Source organism: Pteropus medius, unplaced genomic scaffold (genome assembly GCF_902729225.1).
Source record: "Pteropus medius unplaced genomic scaffold, Ma_sr-lr_union100, whole genome shotgun sequence".
In the NCBI taxonomy this organism is placed as follows: Eukaryota; Metazoa; Chordata; class Mammalia; order Chiroptera; family Pteropodidae; genus Pteropus; species Pteropus medius.
In genome coordinates, this window is record NW_024340692.1 from 21,617,571 (window position 1) to 21,641,063 (window position 23,493).

At 38.1% G+C, this 23,493-nt stretch overlaps 1 protein-coding gene across 4 annotated transcripts in view; it reads left to right on the forward strand.

Moving 5' to 3' along the window:
- Positions 1-23,493, forward strand: part of PCSK5 (proprotein convertase subtilisin/kexin type 5) — a 396,723-nt gene that overhangs the window by 313,525 nt on the left and 59,705 nt on the right. For 3 of the 4 annotated variants that reach the window (XM_039843681.1, XM_039843770.1, XM_039843837.1), the window contains exons 22-24: positions 1,562-1,698; positions 6,709-6,915; positions 7,970-8,038. In XM_039843681.1, coding sequence (XP_039699615.1) covers positions 1,562-1,698; positions 6,709-6,915; positions 7,970-8,038 — 413 coding nt within the window. Of the gene's footprint in view, positions 1-1,561; positions 1,699-6,708; positions 6,916-7,969; positions 8,039-23,493 lie in introns of those variants that run through there. The other variant, XM_039843973.1, reaches the window with a different exon arrangement.

Genomic DNA, 23,493 nt, shown 5'->3' on the forward strand with positions numbered 1-23,493 from the left:
CCAAGAGACTGTTCCCTCCAGTGGAGCTGGGTGTGGTGACCAGAACCTGAGGAGATGAGAATGAGGTGTCTTGTGCTGTTGGCTTTAATCCCATTCTGTTTCCAAACCGATACAAATGACACAGACTTTCAGGGAGTAAAAACAAGATGGAAGACTGCAAGTAACACATTATCCAGGATGCCTTGCCCCACACCTATTTCCTACAAGCCTGGTATTGAAATGCCTATCCCCAGTTTAGGAGTGGCTCTAGCTATGGAAACAGTGAGATTTAGACAAGCCAGTGCCACCCCAGGAACAAGCTGCATGAGGCCTACACCTGGCTTTCCATGTGACATCCAATCTGAATAAAGAGAAGTGGTAGAGAGAAAAAAATATCCTATCTTTGCTGGCAGGCCCTTAACTCTCCCAGGCCTGAGTGCCAGCACTATGCCCTGAGGGGCTCAATTAACCTTCCAACTGATACAACTATTACTCTAAATAAGCTCTATGAAACACCAATTTGGCACCACCTGTATTATTTAGGAATCATTTAGCAAATTCCATAGTAATCTAGACAATCAGTGAGCAGAAGGTAGAGCAGCAGTTCTCAAAGTGTGTTCCCTAGACCAGCAGCATGAGTGTCACCCAGGAACTTGTCAAAAATACAAATTCTTAGCTTCCTCCCCTCAGGACCCACAGGTTAGAAACTCTGGGGGTTGAGCCCCTCAGCTCACATCATCTATTCACATTACCTATCTAACTCTTGCACTTGGGAAACTGATTTTTTTCTGAGCAAAATTCTTGGCTATGATTTACTTCATTACATTTGCTTTTGGAATTATTTTACAAAGAAAAAAAAGAAGCAAAACTACAAAAATAGTAACTACGGTATTATGATATCTATCGTACATGTACAAAACCAAAGGTTTAGAAGCCCACATGCTAACTTATCTGTGGTGCCCTTGTAGATGACTGCAAACACAGTCAGAAAATAGAGACTGTACCCTATACATTAGGAAACACTTGCAAAAATGACACTCAGATTCAGAGTTCATTGATTACTTGCCATATGCACAGGCCAAGTTTATAAATCTCACCTAAGCTACAGAATAGAGCTTTGTTTTACCCTTCGAGAGCCCTTGGAGTTGACATTTCCCTTGCAAAGTGTGGGCATGCTGATAACTAAAAGAAGAATATTTTCTCCAAGGCTTCTGGATTCAAAGTCCCATTTAGTGTCTTGAAAGTTCAAAGACCATCATCCAACTATGGGCTGGGTTTGGCTGGGGCCTCCAATATGGGTTTAATCCCTGTAGACACTGGTTAGCTTATTTGGAACCAGACTCAGGATTGCATCCCCAGCCAGTTTCTGGCATGTCTGCTGTTGGGTCCAAGTGTTGGGCCAAGGATGGGTACGTGACTAATATTCCACATGGTCTAGGATGATCAGTCCCAGATATCCCCCTTGTTTCTGGAACAACGAAACTAAGTTTGTGTAGCGAAACACGAATACCACATGTTCTAATACTTAAGGCTATTTCCGAAAGTCATCCTTACAAACTCTAAAAGTCTGTTTTTCCTCTAGGATTTTTGATGACGGCCGTTGCGTTTTGAACTGTCCCTCAGGCAAATTTAAATTTATGAACCAATGCCATCTATGCCACTTCACCTGCCAAGAATGCCAAGGGAATGAGCTTTCCAACTGCACCTCTTGTGGAGTAGGTGAGGAAGTCTGATGGCTCACTTGTTCTTTGTTGCCTCAAACCTGTTCTACTGTGGGACATTATTTGGTTTGACTCAGAAGCTTCATCTCTGAGAACAAGGGGTTGAGATTAGACAGCTGTTCATTAGAAAGTTTTTACAACCTTGAAGTTTCTGCTTATTGTCAGGGCACAAGTTTACATTACTGTAGACACAGACTCTGCCCCTGAGGAGATAAGAGAAAAGCTAAGAGATGTCTTTCCAGAGAAGGAGAAAGAAAGGGCATGCAAACAAGATGTCAGACAAGAGATAGACAGTAAAGCTAAGATTTGTTGAGGTAAAAGTGAAAAGCTAGGAAATTAAGGCAGACACATTCAGTCTTTAAGAGAAATATTGTAATAGAGGTTGTGTCAAGGTCTCCTCAGCCCTGAGCTATGCCATTTAGAAGTTGTCAAAGCCTTGTCAGAACAAAGTAACCATTTCAAAACACAAATATGACCTTCTCTGTCCTAGTTTTAACAACTCAAAATTTCTGATGTCATTGAATTATATTCTATAATCTTAAAGGTCCTCTGCTGTCTGACCATTGACTCCTCTCCAGCCTCCCTTCACATGCCTGACCCCAACTCTGATCTTCTGTTGGACAGATTCATACTCTATTTGACCTACATAATACTTTTAAAATTTGGATCAAATTTTGAAACTGGGACAATTAAAAACCTGGGTTTTTTGTTTCTCTTAAATACTTGGAAGATCTGGCAACACTGGGCTTTCATCCCCCAAGTAATTGACTAGAGGCCATTTCTCCGTAGTCCCCATCACTCCCAGTTGTCTCACTGATCCTGAGGCTGTCAGTTACCACTGTCATCATACTTAACATGGCATTTCTGGTGAAAGAGAATTATTTATCTTTATCCTTACTTGTAATAAAACCAAGAAAAAGAACAAAATAAGAGTATAATGCATTTGTAGAAAAGTGGGAAATAACACATTTCTTCATATAAATTAAAATTATTTCTTTGTGTTTTTTTATGTAAACAGAATACATTAATGTCAAATTTTATCTCTAGCCTGCTCATTCTGTTTCTTTCCTCATTTATGAGATGGTGACAACGGTTGCCTCTTTTTAGGATTTTGAAAATAAAATAAGACTAAATGAAATAAAATAATAAAGCACTTAGGGCTGGCACATAGGAAGTTCTCAATAAATGTTAATTCTTTTTTTTATTATTGCTACTACTACTATCATTGTCTGTACCTCCTTATTCCTATGGGCATTTGAGTTTCTCTAGCTGTTCAAAGACTTCACTTGAAATGTTCTGAACTCCTTATCTGCCTGACCTCTTTCTATTCATCCTTTAGGTCTCAGTTTCAATGTCATTTCCTCAGTGAGGGCTGTTCCACCCTCCCTGTCTAGGTTAGGCCACCTTCCAATGAGCATCCTTCGAGCTCTGCACTTCCCACTTTATAGGCCTCCTCGCACTTGATATCAATCTTGTCCTTAAGACTCTATGCCTTATAAGAGTACTGAATGGTTTTACCTGTTTTTTTTTTTTTGCTGTATTTTGAGCACAGTGTCTGGCATATGGAAGGCACACAATATAACTGAATGAATGATTCAGTAGAAAGAACATCAGTACCAGCAGTCAGAAAACCTGAGTTCTAGTTCCTGTTTTGTTACTAATGAACTAGAAGACACTAAATCAGTCACTTTGCTTCTTTAAGTCTCTCCTTGTTTATAAAAGAAGGAAGCATAGATAAGATGGCATCCAAAATCCCTTTCAGATTTAAAACACACTAATTCTTCATACATAGTGCAAAATTAAGGAGTGGCCTGAATGCTAAACAAATGTCTAAAATGTTCTAAGTATCCTACAGCTATTTGGCCTAATCCATACATAAAATCCTTCAATGTTTTTAATGTATTTTCTGTTTGAAACTATATGTTTAATCCTTTATGTTAATCAAAATTTATTGTGCCCCTCCCATGTACAAGTTGCCATGGAAAATGCAATCACTGATAGCATACTTGCCTTCAAGGAGTTTGCAGTCAAACAGGAGTTTATCCTCATGTGTTATAAAACAAGAAAACATTAAAAACCAATTACGATAGGAATCCTACCACAAGTGAAAAAAGAAAACTCATCTTCAGCTGTAGTGAGCCAAAGAAGCTTCCTAGAGAGGGTATTGCTGAGCGAGCTCAGATTAGCACGGTTCTCTCCTATTAAGAGCATGATGTCCATAGTTCTGTGCTAAAGAACATAGATGATTGAACTGATGCAGTTCTGTATCATTAGGCTGTCATAAAGGCTGAAAACCTCTGGCTAGGGAGTCCCATCCATACATATAAATCTTTTCCATCAATCTGTAGAAATTTTGCCCCTTAGTTAATTGTAATTTTGTTAAGATTTAGGTCTGAATTCTTTTGGACATGCAGATCTCCAGCTATGTTGATAAAGATTCACTCTTAATTTTCTTCCAGACTTATCCTCCTCCAAACTGGACCCAAAGCTAAATTCAACTAATCATCCGACAGCTACAATAAGTGAAATAATGAAGTAAACGTCATAAAGTTTATTTTCAGAGTCCTTCAGCCTTTCTTTCTTTCATCCTTTCCACCAATCCTTTGCCCCCATGCCTTCAACCTTTGACCTTCCTTTCCTCCTGGAGACATCCAATGTCTTCACATTGGTCCCCCTTCTCTTCTAAAAAATCAACTGCCAAGAGATACATGGATACAGTTAATTAATCTTCAGTATAAATGAAAGCCAATCTGAACCTCTTTTAGAGTTCCTTGCACTCTAACTCTTGTCTCAGATTATCACATGAAAGTTTGGCACCTAACAAAAATATCTGCCCTTCTACTGCTAGAACCAGCTTCTCCTACATATCGTTATATTTAAATTCTGAGACTCTGGGCAAGTAGTCCAAAATTTATGCATGGTATTTAAATCAATGGAGTATCCAAACTATCAGCCCAAACTAGGGAGCTGCCATGTGACTCAGGCTATTAGAAAAATGACCAGATCTTGGCATAATCTTAGACCAAACCTATGGGGAAAGCTGGCTGTGGCCAATACATCAAGTGACCTCCTTTTACAGGGTCCATGTATTTTAAATAGTAAGACCCTTCAAAGTTCTGTCCTTTAAATCCAAATTATAATATCTAAATCTGTCCAAATAATAAATCCATTTCTAAATAATAAAAATGGGATTGGAGCATATTTTCTCTGATATCCAAACCCATTATCCTTAATTTTTAAGATTTAGTTGGATATATTAGAAAAATAGGAATATTGCCAAAAATTAATTCACTCACTCACTCAGTCATTCACTCACTTACTCAATCATTCAGCAAATACATATTTAGAGCTCACTCTATGCCAGGCTTCCCCCAAGCCTCTGGATCCTGAATTGATGTCATGTGAAGGTATGGAGAATCAAAACTGCTGGATAGAGAGAGACTAGTCTTCTCCCTCAGATCTTCCTACCTCTATCTGAGAGAAGAACATAACTTAGAAGGTTGACCCTTTTGTGGTCTCTTGAGATTCCAGGTTCTAGCAGATCAGGGTTTTGTGCTCCACAACATTGACTGATAGCTGTAGAATTACCAAATGCACATTACATCCTCCCAAACACTCCTTCCTTTAAGATATAATGTTCTTCTAAGTCAAACGTGGAGACAGCAGACACTTTCTTCCACCACCTCTTTCTTTTCTTTGTTCCTACGGGAACCAGCAGACTTCTGGCATGAAATCACCATTAGAAAAGTGGTAGCTTCAGAGCCCATAATCCAAGGCTGTGGTTTTTAAATGGTATTTGAATGAGGATTTTAATTAAATAAGAAACATGGGGTTTAACCATTTGAGACTCATGAGTTTATGGGTAAAAAAAAATAGTCGAATGTTGGCACTTTCATGTGGTTCAATCTAATATTATATTCACTTTCAGTTTCTGAACTTGCAACACAGGGTCAATGCTATCTTTAGTCACAAATTCAGCAGCCTTACATTTTGAAGTTCAATGGTTCTGGATCTTCATGTGGTAGATGGCATGATGAGTGAACACTAGACCCCAGTTATTTAGGGTAGCACTGATCAGCTTTTCTTCAGAGGTCAGAACATATGGCATAATAAATACAATCTACCAACTTGACTTCAATACAAATTGTATGGCATATAGTCCAACTTTGTTCTATTTGTACCCAATCAAGCTGATCTAATCGATTAAATTAATGAAGGAGATAAAAATGTGGGTGACACATAGATCCTGAATGATGGTTTTGGATTTCATAATTGCTCTATGACTTCCTTGAAAATAAGCTACACAGCAATATATTGAGATCTGATTCAAAAATAGATATCCTAAACACTCAGCACAAGCAAGAACTCTAGGAAAGTGGGGGTAGAGAACCTCTATGTGCATCCATATTAATCTTGTTCTTTAATATATATTTTTGCAACTGATTATAATTCATTTTCATTAATTGCAATTGTTTGCAACTGATTAGAATTATCTATTTCGTCCAGGAGCAAATTCCCATAGTCTCATGCTAGGGATACTGCTGATTCTTTCCTTGTAGAGTCCAGTTTTGACAGAAGCTCAGGAACTTTCAGGAATGCACGTAAAGGAGTCAAAGAGGTGTGTCTCATGCTTCAATAGGCTGCCATTATGGCAGCTGTGCAAAAATTCAGAGCTTAGTTAAAGCAAGTGAGTAATTTTGATAACCGAATTCAAAATCATTCTTAAAAATTGGACTGTCATAAAACTGTCATGTCTATCGGTAAGTGTTTGTTTATTCTCATGAGATTTCTATAGCCCCAGGTCTTCAAGCTTCCATAGATACGGAAAGGAGCCCTAGGAAAACTTTTCAACTACAAGGATACAGATACTGCACTTTTTATTAAATAGTCCCCAAGGAGCCTAAACCCTCGGTCATGTCTTTTTTTTAATAAAACATCTTAGGTTATATTAGCTTCATGGTTAATTGTGTACATTTTCACTCTTTTTGTTGTTCCTCTATCTGTTCAGATAAGCATGGCCGGGAGCGCTTCCTGTACCAGGGCGAGTGTCGGGAGAGCTGCCCTGTAGGGCACTACCCTGCTGAAGGGCACACCTGCCTCCCCTGCCCAGACAACTGTGATCTTTGCCACAGCGCACACATCTGCACACGGTGCATGGGTGGCTACTTCATAGTGCCCACCAACCACACCTGCCAGAAGTTAGAGTGTGGACAAGGTAAGGCTGCTCTGGAGCCACCAGGAGGTGGCATGGGGAACAGTACCCCCAGATGTCCCACAGACCTGGACTGTCTTCTTGGTTTACTGTCGATGCCTGAGATGACTCTGTATGACTATATATCATGTAGGGACAGTCACAGCTGCTCCTCTCTCTTGCCCCACACATCTGTTCTCTGGGTTTCCCCAGATGCAATCCAAGGGCATAGGAATGCAGCTAATCACATAGAAATTGATCTTGAGTAGAGGGTTTGCAAGCAGGGTATGGTAGAGAGAAAATTAGATTAGAATCCAGAAGTCCTGGCGAACAATTTTCTCCTTCTCAATTACTAGACTCTGGGGAAAATTAGTCTGATTTCTCTATGCCTTGCTTCGTTTCTTCATAGCACAAAAGCGCTTGCTGTGAGAAGCCAGTGAGAATCACCCTACCTACAACTACTCAAAAATATTAAAATGTTCTGTAAATCATGTTATTCTTATTGCCCAATTCCTTATCTTACACAGGAAGATGGAAAATTTAAAACAGCACTTACAGTTATTGTTGTCTTCCATATAAGAACACTGCAGACTTTCTCTGCTCTGTATAAGAATTATGCCTAATCTGGTGCTAAAAAGAGCTCCAAGATATTTCTAGAATAATTAAAACACATTCTTTTTCTTCTTAATGTTTACTAATGTAGTATAGGATTTAAACTTTTTTTAAAAAGTATTTAGAAGAACAGATAAAATGAAATAGACCCTGTTCATTTATATACCCAATTCCATATTCTCAGAAGCTGAACTTATTTCGTTAATAAATAAAATCTACCAGCTTCAATACATGTTGCATGGCATATCGTCTAATTTTGTTCTATTTGCACCCAGTCAAGCTGTGCTAATCAATTAAATTAATGGAGATAAAAATGTGAATACATAGATCCTTAATGATGGTTTTGGATTTCATAATTGCTCTATGACTTACTTGAAAATAAGCTACACACCAATATATTTTCATAGCAATTGATGTGTCTCCAGTCAGTGAAAATGAATGGTTTTTCACTCTTCTCACTATATAGATGAAGTTCAAGACCCAGATTATGAAGAATGTGTACCTTGTGAAGAAGGATGTCTGGGATGCGGCTTGGGTATGTCATCTTCCTTTGTTGGCTAAAGAGTTGAAATAGCTCTGTCCATTTTCGCACATCCTCATCCTGTCATTCTTTCAGCAGGGACTCTTGTCATTGTTGTTATCATCAGTGTCACCATCAATATCCATTAAGTGGGCTCACTCCCATGCATACAGGGTTGCAGAGAGGAATGCTCCCTTTTGAGGCAATGAATAGGTCACCTGTCTTCATGAAATTCAAGTTTAGAAAAGGACAGGCATCTTTTTCTCTGGCTGTTAGTTAATTGGCAGAGGATATCTACAGCAACCATATTTCAAGATTCCTGAGACTTGGCCTCTCCTTAGCTTTTCAAAGTCACAAATTTTAAGATGAACAATGGTGAGAGAGAAAGAAACTCAACCAAAGAAATGCCTAATTACTCTAACTCATTCAGTATGTAAAACACAAAAGCCTGTTAGGAGTTTGAGAGTTTTCCTTTGCAAAAATGACTAAATTGTTTCAAGCCCAAGACAATCCTTAGAGAAAAAAAAAAAAAATGTGGTGACAGTGAGTTGAAGTCCTCATAATACAAGGAAAAGCATTTGTCAATCTTTCATATAATTCTCTAATTCACATCACTGGCTCTTCATTTTCCCCCAGGCATGCCTGGTTCTCCTGTGGAGAGGGTGGTAGAGAAAGTCTATACCACATAGCACCATTGGATTGGATATAAAATGAAAAAGAGGGAAGCCACCAAATTCCAGGAATGTGTCTTGCTGTAAATTTAGGCAAGATATTGAAACTAATTGCCATGTGGGTCTATGAATCTTTGAAAGGGAACCCAACCTAAAGATAGATGGAATAATTTTTCTTCATGGAGTTTCCATGATGTTTTTGCTAATCAAATTTGTTTATGGGCCTTTTATCAGGCTGAAAACAAATAGCATTTTATATAATATCATTTTGTCTCAAGAGTATTTGATGCCAAATTCTTTGCCTTTCTAATCAGTATCTTGAATGGAAATTTAACTAAGATAAATCTAAGTATTCTAAATTATATTTGTTCATTAATTGAGAATAAAAGAAAGTGGAATCATTTTTACCTAATGTTTTAAAATATCCTTTTTTGTTTTAATTTGGGAAATGTGGTAATAAGAATGACATATAACTATAGCCTAAGATTTGGGGCCCATACTTATATCACCAATGACTCAATAATTTAATCAAATTGCATAAGATCTCTTTACCTTCATCTTGTCAGTAAAATTGAGGTTAATGTGCCCTTATCTTGGTTCATAAGTGGGCGATGAAAATCTATTAGCATTTTCTCACTAAAATGGCTATAACCCCTAGTCTTGGGAGAAAACCATATACAATTTTTTTTAAATTTTAAGTAAGGTGGAGACCCCCTTACTTAAAATTAATTGTTAAATAAGTAGACAAACATTTGCAATGACAGAATTTAGAGAAGGAGGAAATCCTTGGGCACAGAAATGGTCAAGGAAGGCTTCCAGAAGATGAGATTTGAGCCTTTGAGTTTCCATGGAATTTAGAGAGATAAGAAGGTAGGGCTACACTACAGAGGGGCTTTGGACCTGGACAATAGCAGTAAAAAGGTTTAGAAGGAAGAATTTCTGTCATGGATTTTAGAACACTGCATGTACCAATTTTGCAGAGGAAATAAGTAAATATAAGGGAATGGGGAAAGAAATTTGGAGAAGTGACTGAAAAATCATATCTTTAACTCTGGAATAATGAGTTTAAAAGTATTCTGGGGCTAAATAGGAATAACTTAAAGTTCTTTAAGAAAGAATGTTTTAAAGAGGTGTTTTAATAAGATTAATTTGGTAACTATATTAGCTGTGTTCAGTGTCATTGAAAAAAAAGAAAGGCTATACGCAGAGAAACCAGCTAGAAGACAATGTCAGAAATCCAGGTATGAAGTAACAGGAGCATGATCAAAGGTAATGGCCAGGAAATTATAAAGAAAGTAGGTTTTAAAAAGCACATGGAACAAATGGCCCTTAAGCATAAGAAAAGATGCTTAACTTTGTTCATTATATAGGAAATGCAAATTTAAACTACAATGATTTACCATTTCTCACCTATCAGACTGGAAAAATACATAAGTTTACAGCACACCGTATAGGCAAGGCTGTAGGAAAATACTCTTATTTATTACTGGTGGGAAGACAAAGTGATGCAACCACTGATAAAGGACATTTGGCAGTATATAACACAATTATGTATGCATTTATCCTTTGATGCCACAACATCTCTTCCAGGAATTTACCCTAAGAATAGACATCTGTTAATTCAAAAGAGCATATTCATAGTTATTCATTATGGCATTATTTGTGGTAGCAAACTACTGGAAACAACTTAAATGCCCATTCATGGAAGACTGGTTGAATGAACTAAAGTACACATACACTACAGATAACTATGCAGCCATAAAAAAGAGCAAAGAATATCTATATGAATTGATAGTGATTTTATGATATACTGTTAAATATAAGGTAAGGTGCAAAAAAGTGCACCTGATATACTATCTTTTGGTAAGAAAGGGTAATAAAATAAAATATAGGTGTGTGTATATACATTTTCACTTATTTTTAATAAGAAACACAGAAAAGATAAATCAGAAACCAATGAAAATGATTACCTATGGAGGAAGGGGAAAGGAAATGGGAGTGAGACTTCTCTAGATATACCTTTTTTACATATTTTGTTTTGAACCATGTAAATGGTTTACATATTCATAATAAGTGACATAGTAATTCGTGTAAATGGGTTGCCACTGGCCAATTTGGGACAATTTGAGCATGAAAAATTATTGATGATAAAAAATTACAATTCTATTAAGCAGAATCCATGCATCAATAATGACATTTAAAGAAGACAGAAAGGAAGAAGGGAAAATATAATAAAGGAGAAAGCTCTTCTTTACAGAAAAATTTTAGCTCATATATATGCAAAGGAAGAATTAGAAAATCATTATTTTACATCCCCTAGTGGCTCAAAGGAGACTCATCAGTGGATGCTAAAATCATTAAGTAGAAAATTGTTCGGTAACATGATAATCACACAGACTCAAAGTACCTCCGTAATTAACAGTTAATTACATTGGAAAGATTTGCTGGTTGCCAACTTAACCAAGTTACTATACTTAGCATTACCATTATTAGTTCCACATAACCTGATGTCATGTGTTTCCTGATGTGATATATTAACAAGCACATAATATTGCTTAGTATCCTTGACAAAAGTGTCTAGACCAATGATTCCTAACTGGAGGTGATTATGACCAAAGGGGATATTTGTCGATATTTTCAGACATTTTTGATCATCACAACTAGGGGGTTGTTACTAGTGGACAGAAGTCAAGAATGTTTCTAAACATTCTATAATGCACAAAGAATTATCTACATCAAAGAATTATCTAGCCCAAAATGTTAATGCTGAGGTTGAGAAACCCTTATTTAGCCTGAAGATAAATCCAGAATGTAGTGTATGTATAAGGCAAATGACCTGTACTCTTCAAAAAAATTCAATATAATGGAAAAAAAAAAGTATGGGGGTTAAGTAAAACAAAATAAAGAGATAAAACAACTTTTAATTTTTCTTTCGAAGCTATGGAAAGGCTAAAATAGCAGTACAATGAACACCTTTGAATGCTTCACCTAGATCCCCTTTTTTGCCCTGAACTATTTGAAAAATAAGTTGTAGACATCACAACATTTCATCCCTACATACTTTTTCATGCATCTCCTAAGCAAATAACCTATTCCTGCTCAATATAACACAACTGCCACATCTGGGGAAACATTAATTCAGTACGATGTCAGAATGGACCTATAAATGCCCCCCTTTCCTGTCTCTATACAGTATAGTTATACCAATAGTTGCCAGCAGTTATTGAACACTAATGTTCCAGGTGCTGTGCTAAGTTCCTTAAGTGTCTCACCTCATTTAACTCTAAAGAGTAGATGTAATTATTGTTCTCATTTGGCAGATGAAGAAATTAAGCTCAGAACAGTTAAATAACTTATATGAGGTCACAGGGCTGGTAAGTATTATTACTGGGACATGATTAGACCAAAATTCATGTGTTTTGGGACTATTCTGTTCATATCACCTAATCTTCTTCCCTTCTAACTTTACAGAATAATAAAAAGATAAAAGAAAACCTTATTTTCTGTCCCTTCCTCAGTTCTACACACAATAACCACTGTACTTTGTTTGGCTACAACTTTATGCCCAATAACATAACTGAATTTTCCATTCAGTCAGTGAAACTGTTCATAATAGTCATGCAAATTGATTTGGGGTCACTGTTCACATGAAGTTGCCAGCCTTCAGGACCTGCCTCTGGAATGTTCTGAGATAAGGCAATGTAGATAGGGGGATCTTTGCAACAGCAAGACCAAGAGAACAGGCAGGCACATTTTCACTTACCCTCCGCCACTTTACCTTCCTTCATTCACCTCCACTGGAACTCATTTCCTCTGTGGGAAAGTGGGTTCCATTATTGGGGTATAATTGGCAAGAGACACCTTTCTCTCCTCTACATGAATATGAGATACTCTTTACCGTGACCCACATTAAATTCAAGTGTCAGATCCAGGAATCAGAGAACCAACTTCATTCCTTCTTGCTACCTATGTTTCTATTAAGGAATGAGACCTCGTTCACAGAAGAGAAAAAATAGAGACATCTGAGATGTAAAGTCATGGTTTAGTTTTCCAATGGGGCAAACATACAGTTTTTCAAATCAAATATTGTAGTCACAGATCACTATTTATTTCATTTCTACCCAGATCTCCCATTAGACCTTTTCCACAAATTTTCAGGAAAACAAAACAATGTCAAACTGTTTTGGTACCTTCCAAATCAAAGGCATTGTAGTATAAAATTTATACTAGGCTGATGTCTCCTTTAAATTGGAAAGAAGTTGCTGATCATAAAAGTGAAACTCAACATTCTTAAAGAACCTACTTTCCAGTGACCTAAAGCATCACTCACCATTATGCTAACCTTAGTGTATGACCCAGGTAGTTAGCTACCATCATCTCCATGGACAGATGAGGAAGGGCAGTTCAGGATCTTCTTTTCCTTAAAAGGCCAAACACAAGCCAGTTTCAGAAGAAGGATTAAAATCTAAATCCATTGTTGCTAGTTTGCTGAAGAAAAGAGAAAGAGAAACAAGCAAGCTCCATTAGACAGTACTGTCTTAAAAAAAAAAAAAAAGATTGTTTTTATTTTTCATTCATTAGAGCCTCCCTCTCTCCTCATTTTCTAAATGATACTTCATTTTAAACACAGGAGTTTAGAAGAAATGAAACCTTAAAAAAGAACCCGATGTTCGAAGAATTAGCAGAAGTTTTGGTCCCTTATTCATCCTGGCTTTCTTTATTAATTCACTTAGCAAATATTTATTGCCTGCATTTGTGCTTTCTGCTTTCTCACCCTTCGTTCAGTTTATTCCACAAATAATAGGACTGCATAACCTAATATTTATCAAGCATCATCATTCACCAGGCACTCTGCTAAACAATGTAGATATGTTTTCACAAATACAACCCAACAATTTTTACAGATAGACAAACTAACGATTAGAGAAGCACTGAAACTTGACTAATTTAATACTTGTGGGAAGTGAAAAAGTTGTTAAACAGTTTTGAGCAACCTTCTGCATAACTTTATTTACACTTTTCACGGAGGAAGTAGTTGGCTTAAAAGTTCTTTGTAATATGTATGCATTATGATAGGCAGGTTTGTGCTGTGATAACGGACAACCCCAAAATCTCAAGAACTTAAAACAAAGGTTTATTTCTCATTCATGCTACATCTCCATCATGGGTCAGCTGAGAACTCTGCTTTGCATGGTCCTCAATCCAGGACCCAGACTGACAGAGTAGCCAGTACCTTGCTGTGGCAAAGAAAAGTACCTGGCTCTTAATAGTTTCCCCAGGATATGACACTTGTAATTCCCACTCACATATTTTTGGCCAAAGCAAGTCATATGGTCATGCCCAAGATCACAGAGTAGGGAGGTACAATCTTGCAATGTGCCTGCAAAAGAGAAAATAATATTGTGAACACCCTAATGACATTCTCACTGCAGTAATGACTGGGACTGTTACTAGTATATTCCGCGGTCTCACGTAATATGTTTGCACATCAAATAGTCCCAAATATGTGCCCACTCTGTTTCACTGATTTCTCTCTTCCGCCTCTCTGATCTTGCCCATTATCCTACCTTGGCAGTGTCTGACTTTCTCCTTCTTTGAAATAAATTTTTCTGAAGAAGTTTCTATTTTATTTTAACTAATGGAGTTTCTCAAAGTATTGTGCTGTCTCGCTTCTTTGATCCTCTGGCAATTAAAGAGTCAAAAAGAGGACCAGGGATAAATGATATGCAGTCAAGAGGTGAATTGTCAGCTGAAAGAACCGTGACCTTTCTTTATCCCCACTCTTTCAAATTCCTATTGTGAGAATAACAATATGCCGGTATCTCTTGTCTTTATCTGCTTCCCAAGAAATATGCTCATATGAGCCTAGTTTGGGAAATTTGGACAACTTTCTCTAATTTTTTTAATTTGGTTAAAGGAAAATAAAATATGTTCTCTGCTCTCAAAGGGCTCACATGTAAATGGGAAAGGCTAATGGTTCTTGGCCCTTGGTATACATCAAAATCATCTGGTGAGATAGATGTAAAATGCAGTGCTGGGACCCACTCCTAGTGATTCTGATTTAATTGGTCTGGGGTAAGGCATTGTGTCTTTTGAAAACTCCTGACTGATTCCAATGTGTAATCAGAGTTAATTAGATGGGTATATAAACCACTAATTAAGACGGGTGTATAAACAGATATTTTCAACATCATTTTTACAATACTTTGTTGAGGATGGAAGCTGAAGCAGAAGCAAATACGTTATTTATAATAATTACAACTTACTGTCCATTTCATGCTAGGTATTCAGCTAGGTAGTAGGCACTTTACAAACATGATCTCTAATTCTCATACAATCTTCTCTGTTCAAAATGCTTATCCCTATGTTATAGATGAGAAAACTAAGCTGCAGAGAGCTTATGTAATTTGCCCAAAGCCACATAGCTAGCAAGTCTTAGAACCAAATCCAAACTTAGAACTGTCTGGCTCTAAACCCAAAGGACATCCAAATATTTGCTCTTTTTTCAGAGTAGACTACACTCAGACACCATTTTCATGAAAAGGTCAAACTATAATATTTGTTTCATTCCTGGTCATACTCTTGTGTTCCTTAGTTATATCTCCTGAAGTTTCCCTTTGCTCTTTCTGCATTGAAGTTCACATTCTTACAGTTATAGTGGAGAAGAAAATAGTGGCGAGGTATTCTAAGTTCAATTCTAGAGCAATTAGCTCATCATTTTGGCTCTTCTTGTTATTACGCTATTTTCCCCCGGAGCCGGGTATAATCAAAGTTCCTCCTACTTGTTGTGTAACTGACCTGTGAAGTTGAGCTGCGAGCCAAGACTGTCTGGATCACGTATACTTGCAGAAAGACAACCGAGCCAATTACTTTCAAAACAAACCTAGTTAAATAAAAGCAACGAGTGTGGTTGAGCGCAGCGTACAGGGTACAGGAGTTCAGAAGACCACTGTCATTCCTGAAAGCAATATGGGGTCTGCAACATTAAACTTCCAGTGACTGGGGGCAAGGGGCAGTTAGACTGGTAGGACAGACTTCACTTTTACAGAACTATCTAGAAACCAATGAGAATGTCTCTTTTGCATGTTTAAAAATAACAAGCTGGAAAAATGTTGCCAAATTAACTTCTTTTAGTGAAATGTTTGATATTTCTAAAATCTCTCAGCAACCAAGACCTCAGCTTATGTCTGTCCATCAGATTCAAAACAAAAATAAAGTGAGGCCTTATTTGATTTTGTGGCATTTGGGGAAATGGAGTCTCAAATCTTAATACCTATCTTCATCTTTCCCCCACCACAATAGAAATCTTTGGGCAAGTCCCATACACTTTTCATTTCTAATTCTATCCTGTTTAACAAAGAAAAATATCCATAAGTTACCTTCCTTTTACCTCCTACTATGGCCTTAGAGATTATAATGAAAACTAGAAAGATGATCGTATTTTAGGCTCCCTAAGAGAGAGAAACCAAGAGTTTCTATTATTAATATCAAAATAAAATGTAATTTGCTTTCTCTCCATTTCTATCCTTTTTCTTTCCTATCATCAAGAGGCCTGTTGGTATATCTGAGGCCACACATCTAACTTGTGTGTCATTGTGTCATAAGCCTTTAGCATAGTGCCTGTCACCAGGTAGGTACTCAGTAAATATCTGTAGCTGTTCTGCCTATTGTTAGCTGTCCTCATCTCACCTCCAACACTCCATCTCCCTATGCCACTGCCACACAGCCATTTCATAGTCCTTCACCAGATGGTAAGAAGAGCTTCCAGCTCCACTGGCTGAGGAGGAAAAAATTGATTTAAGTCACAGAGCTGACACCAGAGTAGACAGAAGCTGAGTGTGGGTGAGGCGGGAGCATCTGCATGTTGATACCCAGCTGCTCAACAGGCAGGTCTCCAACTAAGAGTTGGGCCAACAACGAGTGTCAGTAAATTGCCTCTGCACCTCTAGGGCCTGAAATTCCAGCCTTCTAAAAGTCAACGGGAGGGTAATTTGGTAGGAGTCCAGACTCATCCTTTCCATGAAGTCTCCCTGTGCCTTCCCTCAGAAAAACCTTGGCTGTAGCCTTACCAACAGCCTTCAGTTCAGCTTCCAGCACAGTGGGCCAGCCCAGGGCATGAGAAGCAGAATGGGGACCAAACAGCATAGTGAGCTGGAGAAGGCAGTGGGCTCAAGAACAGGGTCTAGGTAGGGCTATGCCTCATTGACCACTCCTTGGTCAAGTACCCAAAGTTGAAGCACTGGAGGCTGGAGGTATCCATGCTGACATCGCCCAACATTAGTCATGTTCTCACTGGTGATATTACTGGGTCAATCAAACTTTTGTTCCTCCCAGCTGTGCTTAGGGACCTTCTGTAGCAGCCAACTTTTTTTTTTTTCCCAAATCTTTTTCATAAAAACAGTATGTTCTGACCATCTATAAACTATCCACCACTACATGAGACAAGTGAATGTTTGTATGAACCAGGCAGGCAGCCCAGGGGTGCCTACCTCTTAGCCTTTTGCTCCATGGCTACCAGAGACTGGGAGGCCCATGAGACCACTGGGAGAGGAGCATTTCTACCTGAGCAATCCCTGTTCAATCAGATCACCATGACAAGAGAAAATCCATGGACAAATATGGCACTACTTCCAGAGGGGTAACATGTAATTTGGAGATGCAAAGGTTGGAATATTATAATAGAAAAGTTTCTCAATCTCTTCAACCTCTAATTTGGACCAGAAAGAGTTGACAGCTTGATTTATCATCATGATGGATCTTTATGCCCTAAAATAATTGCTAGAAACTTAGACGTTCCACTAGAAAAATAAATCAACAACAAAAAAAATGCAGTCTCCATATTACCATGTCCCCAACATTTCAGTGATAACATCGACCTTTGGATAAGGTCTGGAGATGAATCTTGAAGGAGTTTGTATTGAAGGGGTGCTTTTTGGAAAGCCTAATACAATCATGCTAGCTGCTAAATTGCAGATTTATTATGTTTAGCAGAAATTCAGCCTGTACATTTGAAATATTATCCAAATGACCTGGCTTCAACTTAGAAATCTTCTATGAATTGAAACAAGTGAATTAGGGAGGCCTCTTGCTTTCAGCACTAAAGGGTCTGCGGGAGGTAAGTCAAGAACCATTTATGGTAATGATAAAATGCTATATTTAAGACTGTAAAAATTTGGCATACAAGGTCTCAGTTCAGAAGTAAATTTGTTTTATGTGCTAGGCAAAGGAGCAACTGAAAGTTTTACAAATGGGAAGTTTGACCTACTGAGATTACAAACATAAATCTGTCAATTATTCCTTGGGACTGTGTATAGTAATTATGCTCTTGAATATTAAAATTCAAATCAGAACCATGAAGTCAGTAACAGCTTAACTTTACCATGGCTAATGACAGTTACCCAAAGCCATTGTCCAACTGTTACATTATGTGCCCAAATGTGATATTAATGGAATAGGCCACATGGGAACTTAGTAAGTAACTGGGGAAAAGCACTGCAACCCTGTCCAATGAACAAACACCTCACTGACTGGGCATTATGCTTTTGCTCTGCCAAGAAGCCAGTAGTCCTTTACTCAATTCAATGTCTGGCTCAAGCTAGAACTAGTAGATGGTGCTTGACAACCAACAGATGTGTGTGTTAATCAAAGGAACCCACCCCTACACATCTCTGACCTCATCACCTACCTCTCTCTCCTCATCCTCACCCTCCAGCTACCTAGTGGGTCCTGGTCTTGATTCCTTCCAGCTCATTCTTACCTCCAGTACTTGCACTAGCTGTTCATTCCCCCCAAATGCTCTTCCCGAGATATTAATGCGGCTGGCTCCTTCCTGTCGTTACATCTCAGTTTAAATATCATCTGCTAAGAGACTCCCCCATCAGCACCCAATCTAAAGCCAGACTATCTCTGTCTCTCTCTGTCTCCTTCTCCCCCACCCCACCTCGCACACATACACACATCAATCACCTTATTTTAATTCTGGCAAATGACATACCATTACCTGATATTTAGATTTTAATTTACTTTTTAAAACTTGTTTGCTGCATTTCTTCCCTTCACTAAAACATAACTTACAAGCAGGCAGGGACTTCACTATCTTTATTGTAGTATCATCAGCACCTAGAATCCAGCTGACCATACGTAGATGCTCAATACATAATTTTTGTATTGAAAAAACAAATAGGCAGACCGCTAATAGATAAATTTGTGGTTAATGGTTTCAAAGAGCCCTTGTGGGGAGTGAAAGAGCCAGACTCCAGTCCCAGAGCTCACTTCAGGCAAATCATTTTACAACTGTCTCCAGACCTCACATCCTCATCTGGAAGCAGGGGGACTGGATGGATCAGTGGTCTGCCCCCAATTCTGTGAAGCCCTCCCTCCCCCACCATCCACTTCTCCTAATTTAGCTAAGACAGCTTTGCTTTCATCTTTTTTAGGTATTTTATTTTTCATAAGTTTCCATTTGGTTAAGGATTTTGCTGCTAAAATAAAAATTTTAATCCTCCAGGTTAGATAAAACCCTCTGCTTAAAGTTAATCCTGCCCCAGCCTGTTACCTACCAGCTGTGTGATCCTGGGAATTTCATTTAACATCTCTAAATTTTGTTAGCATCATGGATACTGGGGATAATTTTGGTACCTACCTCACAGCATAGTTGTGAGTACTAAGTGAGGTAATCCATCTGTGGTCAGCAGAAGAATGACTCCTCCAACCACATCCACACTCTAATCCCTGGAACCTATGTTGTGTTGCCTTATACAACACAAGGGACTTTGAAGATGTGATTAAGGTTAAAGATTTTAAGATGAGGATGGTATCCTAGATTATCCAGGTGGGCTGAATCTAAGCGCATGAGCTATAAAAGTAGAGACCCTTTCTAGCTGTAGTCAGAGAGATGAGAGATCCATCGTTGTTAGCTTTGAAGCTAGCTGAAGTTTGCCACTCCCGCCAAAGGTGAGAAATGTGGGTGGCCTCTAAAAGCTGGATACATCCCTCAGCTGACAGACAGCAAGGAAATAGGTCTCAGTCCTCCAACTGCAAGGAACTGAATTCTGCCAACAATCCAAATGACCAAGGAACCAGATCCTCTCCTAGAGTCTCAGGACTCTGATTTTAGCTCAGTAAGACCCATACTAGCTTCTAACCCACTGTAAAATGATAAATCTGTAATGTTTTAAGGTGCTAAATTTGTGGTAATTTATTAAGACAGCAATAGTAAACTAACATACAATTTAAATACATAATAAAGTGCTTGGAACATGGTAAAGGCTCAAATGTTAGCATTTCTTATAAATATTAATGGCGTAATTATTAATGTTGTTTTATTATCTCAAAAATCACTTCCTGCCTTGATCCTGAATTCTGAAATTCTGAATTCTGAAATTCCTCTTCCTATCTCTCCTGGACTAGCTTTCTTTCAGTTGTTTTAAAGGAAATGTTCACCAGCTTCAGGGGCTGAGTGTTGTACTGAATTGAAATATGAGGAAATTTCTTGGAATGCAAAACCAAGACTTGTGCAAATTAACATCACTAAAGACGGACAGATGGATTTGGTTACTTTTGGATATGATACCTTAAAAAGGACACCACATAACATGGAACACTTAACCTGAATCAAAACAAGAGGAAATGTCAGGCAAATGCTAAATAAGGAATGTGCTATAAAAACGTTTCTGTCGATATACAATATTATATTAGTTTCAGGTGTACAACATAGTGATCTGACATCTATATACCTTACAAAGTGATCGCCATGAGAAGTCTAGTAGCCACCTGTCACTGTACAAAGTTACCACAATATTATTGACTATATTCCCTAGGCTGTACCTTACATCCCATGACTTATTTTTTTTCCCCCCCTCTTTGATTCCCTCCCGCCCCCCCACTTCCACCCCTGACCCATGGATGTTGCCATTTTCCCCTTGAGAGCTGGATCTCTGAGGGCGGGGCGTGCACTCAGCGCACCCAGGGTATGGTCCATGGCTCCGCCTGGGGCGCGAACTCAGGACCTTCTGCGTGTAAAGCAGACATGCTAACCACTACGCTATGGAGCCACCCCACCCCATGACTTATTTATAACTATAAGCTTTCACCTCTTAATCCTCTTCACTTTTTTTCCCATTCCACCCATTGCTCAACCCTCTGGCAACTATCCTTTTGTTCTCTGTATCTATGGTCTGTTTTGTTTATTCATTTGTTTAGTTTAGATTCCACTTACACTTTAATTAAAAAGAGCTTCATATTCCAAAATAATTTTTTTTTAAGTTACCGTTGCCTTTGAAAAATGCCAGTGTCACAAAAGATAAAGAAGCACCAAGGAGTTGTTCCAGATTAGACTAAAGAAACAAGATGACTAAATGCAGTATGTGATCCTAACACAAATCTCTACTAGACATTACTGGGTTCACTGAAAAAAGCTGGAATATAGACAGATTAGATAAATATATTTATTAACTTTGAATTTCCTGAAGTTGATGACTACACTGTGGTTATACAAGAGAATATATTTATTCTTAGGAAATATACATTAAAATATTGAGGGGTAAAGGACCACGATACATGTGTCTTTCAGTGATTGAAAACACACACACACACACACACACACACAAGAGAAAGAGAGAGAGAAAGAGAGAACAAGTGAGCAAATTATACAGCAAATGGGACGAAATGTTAATAGTTGACACAGGGTAAAGAGTATATGGTTTTATTCTTATAACTTTACTATAAGTTTGAAGTCATTTTCAAATGAAATGTTAAAAGAAAACCACCCAAGTTTGCAACCCTGTAAAGAGAACAAATTATTGGCACTTGGTGCCCATTCAAGCCACATATTTTCTGATTTGTAATTCTGTCCGATACCTACCTTATCATGTCTGCCCATTTTTCAGACATTTAGGATCTACAGCTTCTAAAAGTAGCTTAAACATAGAAAAGTTCCTCACACTTCCCTTTAGGTATTTATTAAATGTAGCCCTGGTCAAAGAAAGTATAATTTTTAAATAATCTATTAGACATTGAAACACAAGCATAGTGCTTAGAAATATCCACATAGTAGGCCAAATAAATGTATTTCCTCAAAAAGAGAGCAAAGCTTACAGCCAAAATGTTAGATGAATAAAGTAAACAGTACACTGTAAAAAAATAATTACATGTACTTACTACGTGTCAATATAATTGGCAATAATGGGCCTAAAGGAGGGATCGTGGTGGCTTGGATAAATTACAGGTATCTCCAAATGTTTCTAAATGTGTGCCCATTTAATTCTTACTGCAAAATAAGCCCTTTCATCTTTTATAGAATTAGTAAAGAACACTGGATTTCATGGTGGTGTTTTCATGAAAACTGAATCCTGTCTCCTTCTAAACACATATCAAAATAAATGAACTTTTGAGCCTTCTGCGATCAAGTTTGCCACCCTTCAATCAGTATTAAATTTTTCAGAAAATACTGGAGATTCCTAAAATGTATCAATGCTTTGGAAAATTGCCCCATCACCAAGAAGAAACACTCATGCACTTTGGCACCCACATGTGCGCCTATCATTTGAGAATGTCTCCTTCAATAGTGTCTCAGGAACCAGGAATAAAAATAACAATAGCTTTCCCACACAGCTAGTAGCTTCTCTCAAAGTGAAAAAAGAAATGCTGAGCATTCTCATTCATGTAATTTGTGACCATTAGAAAGATTGGTAGACACGCTTTCATTTAATCCCTTTGGACAAACAACATAGCCCATCTGGAGCATAAAAGCTCTAAACCTAGAGAAAAGAGACAGCACAGATGAGTAGCTTCCATACACTTTCTCCATTCAAAAGTGCTAATAAGGAAAAATGCCGAATTACTATGATTACTCACGACTTGAAAATAGCGTATCACCTGCCAATATGAATGAAGGCCCCTGGAGAGCTTTGAAATGACAGGAAGAACAATGGTCTTAGGGACAGAATCTTTGTAGTGTCTGAGAGAGGAATCAGCCGACTGCAAAACAACCACCCTTAAAAAATGGAACTCTTATTCTAAGTGCACCCTGCAAACTAGTCCTGGGGTGTCCCTATGCCATGGAGAAGGAAAAAAGAAGAGTTTTCACAGAACAATCGAGCCCGTAAAACATGAAATGAAGGGAAGAGATAGCTGGCAATTATCTGAAAGAATCACACTAGATAGACAGCCAATCTAAGATAGGTCTGAGCTCTCCCCGAATCTGGCAGATAACTGTCACTCTGCTTTCTACTTTATGTGTTTTTATGTAGACTTAATCCTACTGTGAAATCCCTCTTGTTTTTAGACCTAAGTGCCACTGGAATGATGTTAGCGGTCACATGAGGTTCATTAGGAAGAAGAGCTTGGCTTGGTAGAGACTGGGTGTTTGGCTGTTCCATAAAATCTTTTCTCTATCACTGTAAAGCCCCTGTGTTAAGGCCTTTGTAGGCACGACAGCGGAGTACCTCCAGCCTTGCAAGTCCCTGCAAGACACTATGTCTTGGTGGCAGGTGGTGGCCTACCTCATTGGCAGATGCTACTTTTTTTTTTATTATGATATCAAGTTCATTTCCCCTATGAATCATTTAGATTAAGTATTACCATAGCCTGAGTTCTCTTTTATGGCCAACTTTTCCTTTTATTTTCTGTGGCATCAAAACAATCAGGATTTGTTCATTAATTTTTGTTCTCTTTAGGGATGGATCCAAGGAGAAAGGTCTCTCAAAAGCTGGAGTATGACTTTTTATTCAGCATTTAATTGCCCGCTCTCACAAAACCTACATGCATGCTTGTAGGTACACACATACACACACACACGCA